Raw genomic sequence first — 7047 nt, forward strand, 5'->3', positions numbered from 1 at the left:
TTAGTTCCTCGTAGGGTCCCTGCCCCGGAGATTGCCGGGTGTGAGTCTTTGCTGTTAAAGTTGGACCTCAAGGGTCAAGTGGGTCTGCTGCTAACGTACCTGCCTCCCAACAGCGTTGCAGCAGCCCTCCCCTCGCTCCTCGAGTCGGTAGCCGAGCTGGCAATTGAGTTCCCTAGGTTGATGGTCCTGGGGGACTTTAATTTGCCGTCGCTCGGTGAAAACTCTGATGGGGCGCAGGAGTTCATGGCTTCCATGACAGCCATGGGCTTGACCCAAGTAATTCGAGGCCCAACCCATTCAGCGGGACACATGCTTGACCTTGTATTTCTCTCGGAGCAGTGGATTTGTGAACTTGGTCTGAGGGGGAGTGACATCATACCCCTGTCGTGGTCAGACCACTGCCTACTGAGGCTCGACTTCCGGAGGCCAAACCCCCACTGTAGGGAGGAGGAACCGACCAGGTGGTTCTGCCCCAGGCGCCTTATGGAGCCGTCAAGGTTCCAGACAGAGCTTGGGGTTATTCCTGACACTCTCGCCCACAGTCCGGTGGAGACTCTGGCTGCTGCGTGGCACTCGGCAGCGTCGGAGGCCCTCGACCGGATTGCGCCACTGCGGCTCCTCCGAGGCAGCGGATCCCGGAGACCCCCTTGGTTCACCGAGGAACTCCGGGAGATGAAGCGCCGGAGGAGATGCCTAGAGCACCGTTGGAGGTCCGATAAGTCCGAATCGAACCGAGCAATGGTAACCACCTGCACCAGGGAATACACCAGGGCACTCAGGGCAGCAAAAAGATCCCACATAGCCACCCTGGTTGCATCCGCTGAGTCCCGTCCAGCCACCCTGTTTAGGATAACCCGCTCCCTACTGAACAAAAGGGAGGCGGGGGAACCCTTGCAGGGCAGAGCTGAAGAGTATGCCCAATTCTTAGCGGACAAAATTGCTCGGTTTCGGTCGGACTTGGACTCCACCCCCGCAGTTCCAGCCGAGGCACAGGGGGACCAAGTAGAACAGCTCTGGGTTGAGTTTCAGGACGTTACCCCCGGGGATGTGGACAAGGCCATGAGAGCTGTAAGTACCTCCACCTGTGTTCTGGATCCGTGTCCCTCATGGCTGGTCACGAACTGCAGTGAGGTGACACGAGGCTGGATCCAGGCGGTTATAACCGCCTCCCTTCGGGAGGGGAACTTCCCCGCCGCACTGAAAGCGGCGGTGGTGAGACCCCTCCTGAAGAAATCATCCTTGGATCCAGCTGTTCTTAATAGCTATCGCCCAGTCTCCAACCTTCCCTTCTTGGGGAAGGTTGTTGAGAAGGTGGTGGCCTTCCAGCTCCAACGGTCCTTGGAGGAAGCAAACTACCTAGACCCCTTCCAGTCAGGCTTCAGACCCGGTTACAGCACAGAAACCGCTTTGGTCGCATTGATTGATGATCTCTGGAGAGCCAGAGATGAAGGACATTCCTCCATCCTGGTCCTCCTTGACCTCTCAGTGGCTTTCGATACCATCGACCATGGTATCCTTCTGCGACGACTGCGGGAGGTGGGAGTGGGAGGCACCGTGTTACGGTGGTTCTCCTCCTACCTCTCGGACAGGTCGCAGTCGGTGTTAGTGGGGGGGCAGAGATCGTCCCCTAGGCCCCTAAATTATGGGGTGCCTCAGGGTTCGGTCTTATCCCCCCTACTATTCAACATCTACATGAAACCGCTGGGAGAGATCATCCGCAGGCACGGGATTAGATACCATCAATATGCGGACGATACTCAATTGTATCTGTCCGCCCCGTGCCAACTCAATGAAGCGGTAGATGTGATGGGCCGGGGCCTTGAGGCCGTTATGGACTGGATGAGGGTTAACAAGCTTGTGCTCAACCCAGAAAAGACCGAGTGGCTGTTGTGTTTCCCTCCCAAAGATTTGACTAATATTCCACCACTCAGGCTGGGGGGTCAAATTTTACACCCCTCAGAGAGGGTTCGCAACTTGGGAGTCCTCCTGGATCCACAGCTGTCATTTGACCACCACCTAACGGCTGTGACCAGGGGGGCATTCGCCCAGGTTCGCCTGGTGCGCCAGTTGCGACCCTACCTGAATCGGGAGGCTCTCACAACAGTCACTCGGGCCCTTGTGATCTCTAGGCTGGAATACTGCAATGTGCTCTACATGGGGCTGCCCTTGAAGAGCATCCGGCGACTTCAGCTAGTGCAGAACGCAGCCGCGCGAGTGATTGCGGGTGCACCTCGATTCACCCGCATAACACCTATCCTCCGCGAGCTGCGCTGGCTGCCTGTCGATCTCCGGATGCGCTTCAAGGTGCTATTAATCACCCATAAAGCCCTACATGGCAGTGGATCTGGATACTTGAGAGACCGCCTTCTGCCAATTACATCCCTGCGACCAATAAGATCCCATAGACTAGGCCTCCTCCGTATTCCATCGGCCAGCCAGTGTCGGCTGGCAACCACAAGGAGGAGGGCCTTCTCAGCAGTAGCCCCGACCCTTTGGAACGAGCTCCCCGTAGAGATTCGTACCCTCTCCACCGTCCAGGCCTTCCGCATAGCCTTGAAGAACTGGCTCGCCCGTCAGGCCTGGGGATAAGGATAGTTGCCCCTCCCGAATGATGAATGTATGTTGCCTACCATTTTATTATATGTTTCTATCTTGATGTCTGTATTCCCCTTTCCCGGTTTTATGTGAGCCGCCCTGAGTCCCCTCAGGGAAAAGGGCGGCCTACAAATTCTAATAAAACTCAAACTCAAACTCAATTATTCAAGAGAATTATTTTTGGCCATCTAAATCCTAAAAACTAATAATGTAGTCTTGCTGGAATTCTCTTAGGGAGAATACAAAGGGATTTTGTAACAAAGAAATGAATCAGCATCTATTTGCCCCTTGATTGCATTCTGAATCAATTTTTCCATGGTTATACTTTGCTCACACTGATATTTATGGCACTGACATAGGATTGATTTTGGATTCAGAATGCTGCTTGACATATTTTCTACTTGAACATATGAGGAAATTCTGCCTGATTTTGGGCTTTATAGACCATGACCAAGTTCCTGATTGCCTGTCTTATACACTGCCTCCAAAGTGGTCCAATAAGTCCTTGTCTGTGGAGAATAAAATGGATGACCTTGAGAAAAAGAGGGAAGATCCATTACCAAGGCAACCCTTTTAGATAAACGTTGATGAAGACCAGATTGAGGGGCAGAAAGTTCCAAAAGCATCTGAGTCAGAGACCCTTAATTCACAAAAAAAGGAAAAGGAAAAGGAGGAGGAGTTTCCAACTCACAAGACTCTGTAGCCAATTTTAATAATAGTGGTGTTAGGCTCAATGGCATTTGTTTCTTTATCCGCTCTGTTTTGCAGAACTGAATTTATTTTCCCCATAACATAATAGAGCATTTATTTGTTCAATTTCTATAGCCACCCACCTTAGTGAATGACTCTGAGTGGCTTACAACTCAGAACATATACTACAATTTTTTAAAAAATTAAACAGTAAAATGAGTAAAAAGAAAGTTAAAACTACTAAAAAAACCTGTTAAAACATCAATTTCAAGATGCACAAAAGCAAGATATTTATTCTATTAGCAATATAACCAGAAAATGGGGGCTTTGGCACATTCAGCATCCCAGGCAGGGGAACATATTCTTCTTCCATCCTGGGTCCCACAACTAAGTAAAACAGACCAAAGAAATTGTCACTCTCTTGGCATATCCATTGTAACAGGATTCATTTTTCTAGTTTTTGCTCCACATAGACAAACTGCCAACACTTTCCCATTCCAATGCAATCATACACATTGTAGAGTTGCTGTAAATTCATAAATTAATTGGGAAAATTCTTACTTGGCCCTTCATCCAAAACTATGCTTGCAATATGCCCTAGGGATAGAAAAGTGGCTATCATAAGAGCAGAAAAGAGAGTGAAGTGATTGTGTGCTGTGCTAACTCAATCCTTTACATCCCATCTTTACAAAGTAGAAGTATAATAAAGGCTTACTTGCTATTGACTACATATCATACCTGAATGTTACCAAAAAGAAGATAATGTTGCTTCCTGTACTGCTGGATTTGAAAGACTGTCACTTCTCCTCCTGCTGCCTCATTGTCATTGCGTTGGTTATCACTGGCCACTGATTATTAGCCTTGATAGGCTCTGCCTGCCATTGTCCAATTTCCATGTTCTTCTGCTGTGCAAAAGGCTACCAATAGCCTGCACTGAATTGCCCCCTGTGCCATGGATCAATATGCATAAACATCAGGATTTTCATTATCTTTTTATTCTACACTCCTCATAAGGGAAGGTTACAATATTACTCTTCCCAGGCCATCATCCCCAATTTAATAAGGAGGAAGAATCCCTAGCACTGTTTAATGGAGTGAGCTGCCATTATACGATGGTTCAAAAGCACGTAAAAATGCAAGTACAAAAATAGGAACCACCTTTGGTAGGAAGGTAACAGCATTTGGTATTTAGTCATGCTGGCCACATGATCATGGAGACGTCTTCGGACAGCGCTGGCTCTTCGGCTTTGAAACAGAGATGAGCACCACCTCCTAGAGTTGGGAACAACTAGCACATAAGCGGGAGGCGAACCTTTACTTTTACCATAAGGAGGAAGAAAGGAGCAGAGTTGCATATGGTTTCCAGGATCTATTCTTTCAATATTGGCCATTAGAAATGCTGCCATATGTGGGAAGGGGGAAAAAAAAATTGGTTTGCTTTGATGGCAGGGAGGAGATCAGATGTTTCACAGCTGTCTTCTTACCCAACTGTTATCAGGAGCTCCCCCTACCACTAATCAACAGAGTCTCTTTCGGGGAGCAGAGTTTAACACCATGATGATGGAAACTTTCAGTTAGAGACTGCAGGGTTAATTTCGAAGCAAGAAAAATGCTGCAAGAGGAATGTAAAGGTATATGGGAACCTCTGCAGTTTCATGTTAAGGACAATAGGAAGCAGGGTGGAATTTGAAAGGAGGTCCCCTAGGGGTAAGCTCTTAATGTCTCATATTTTTCCCTAGTTTGTCTTGATAGTATCTTTCTAAGTGGTAAATCATACCCAGGCTTTTATATCCTATTAGCCTCATCAAAAAAACAAAACAAAAAGCAGGAGAACAAGGCTCTCATATGATCATAATGCAGGACTAGTATGGCCCTTAAGACCATAAATAAACATGTCCTGTGCCAAGAAGGATACACTAAGAGAAAGAAAATATCGTTCTCCTGAAATTTCATTTTTCCTTCCTGTTTCAAACACTATTATTTTTGGCTTAGTGTTTCTGGTTGTTCCTCTGAATGTGGATAGATATATTGATGTTCGTGAAACTGAGCCCTGTCCTCAGAGGATTCTATAGACAAACACACAGATGCTTTTCCTTCAGCTTCATTTCTCCTGCTTGGTTCATTTTCTTTGTTTCTTGTTCTTAATGGACAGAATGAACATGAGCATATTTGGAAAGAGGGTTCAAACCATAAAGGCTGCATTTGGTGTATATTGTGAATGGGTGTGAAGGGAACACAGGAGCCATGGATAGCCAGTAAGATGGTCTTTATTACACATAAGTAAGATGACAGCGATTCAAATACTGACAGATTGCGCCCAGAATTTATAGGAAATGTAACAACACAATAACCATCAGGGGCCAGGTACATGCCTTTGACCCATCACTCTTCTCTCAAGGCATGCCACCCTCGTGTGAGTGTAGTCCAGAAGTCCAGAACTTCAAGGAGACTATTCAGCAACTGGAAGGTCGCTTGGTAAGACAAGATCACCAAATTAGAGAACTCATTGCAAAAATGGAGACACAACACTCCCAGATGGGAGATCTCAAACGCACCATCCGAACTCTAGAGGAAAAACTTGCTGACGTTGAAGCCCAACAATGTAATGGTATTTTCCTGTGGAAAATTGAAAATTTAAGTGTGTATCTAAAAGCCCAGGAGGAAGAAAGACCAGTTGTGATCCATAGTCCAGGTTTCTACACAGGGAAACCAGGATATAAACTTTGCTTGCGTCTGCATATCCAGTTACCAAGCGCTCAACGTTGTGCTAATTACATTTCTCTTTTTGTTCACACCATGCAAGGGAACTATGACAGTCATCTCCCTTGGCCTTTCCAAGGCACCATACGTCTATCAATTTTGGATCAGTCTGAAGGATCTCCAAGACACAACCATGAAGAAGTAATGGATACCAAGCCTGAGTTGCTAGCCTTCCAACGTCCTATGGTCCATCGCAACCCAAAGGGCTTTGGATATGTAACTTTTATGCAGGTGCAAGCCCTAAAACAAAGAACATATATAAAAGATGATAGTCTCTTGGTACGGTGTGAAGTTTTAACACGTTTGGACTTAACCAGTCTCCAAAGGGAAGGTTTTCAGCCTCGTAGTACAGATGGAACATCATAGCCTATTGTCCAGTCTTGATTGTTATGTAATTATGAAAACCAAGCTTGGTTTAAATTATTTGGCTCCCTAAGGGGGAGCAGCAAATGAAGCTCCTGTTTCAAAAAGAAAAAAGTCATGATGTTAACCCAAGGTAGCAAAATTCTGGTAGTACCACTTCCTACTCCTTAGGAATCAAAAAGCAGCAATAATAAATAAATAAATATGTATTTTATGCCTTTTTTGCTACATGAAAAAATATTTCACCTATAGCAGCTGCTTTTCTATCTTATATGAAGAATCTCCAGAACAGTAAATGAAGAGTGAGATTCATAAAAATCATAGATCTTTGAAGCAGAAGTTAGACTGCCTGTCTGGGAAAATGCTTTTCAGGAAAGGGGGAAATCATTCTTCTGTCATAAGACAAAATACATATCTAGTACACTCTTGTTCCGGTAAGCTAGATAAATGATTGACTATTATCAGTAGCTGATGTGTGCTGAAAATTGTAATTAAAACTGAGCCACTTGCTGTACAGCCAGAGTACAGTAAGTCATTAGAAGATTGACAGCTAAAGCTATAAACATTGTATTTGTATCTCATAAGTTAAAATTGTGAAATACACTATATTGCCAAAAGTATTCGCTCTCCCATCCAAAT

General features: G+C 45.8%; 1 protein-coding gene across 1 annotated transcript; it reads left to right on the forward strand.

The window, feature by feature from the left end:
- The first annotated feature begins 5674 nt into the window (after positions 1 to 5674).
- Positions 5675 to 6598, forward strand: LOC116517205 (TNF receptor-associated factor 6-like). The gene has a single exon (XM_032230063.1). It carries the CDS (start codon positions 5686 to 5688, stop codon positions 6409 to 6411), a length of 726 nt encoding a protein of 241 aa, XP_032085954.1. The 5' UTR covers positions 5675 to 5685; the 3' UTR covers positions 6412 to 6598.
- The last annotated feature ends 449 nt before the right edge of the window (positions 6599 to 7047 follow it).

This window comes from Thamnophis elegans, chromosome 1 (assembly GCF_009769535.1).
Source record: "Thamnophis elegans isolate rThaEle1 chromosome 1, rThaEle1.pri, whole genome shotgun sequence".
NCBI lineage: Eukaryota > Metazoa > Chordata > Lepidosauria > Squamata > Colubridae > Thamnophis > Thamnophis elegans.

Bases quoted from the DNA above. Each gene is read 5' to 3' on its own strand.
- LOC116517205 (XM_032230063.1), top strand. From the start codon at position 5,686: ATGCCACCCTCGTGTGAGTGTAGTCCAGAAGTCCAGAACTTCAAGGAG.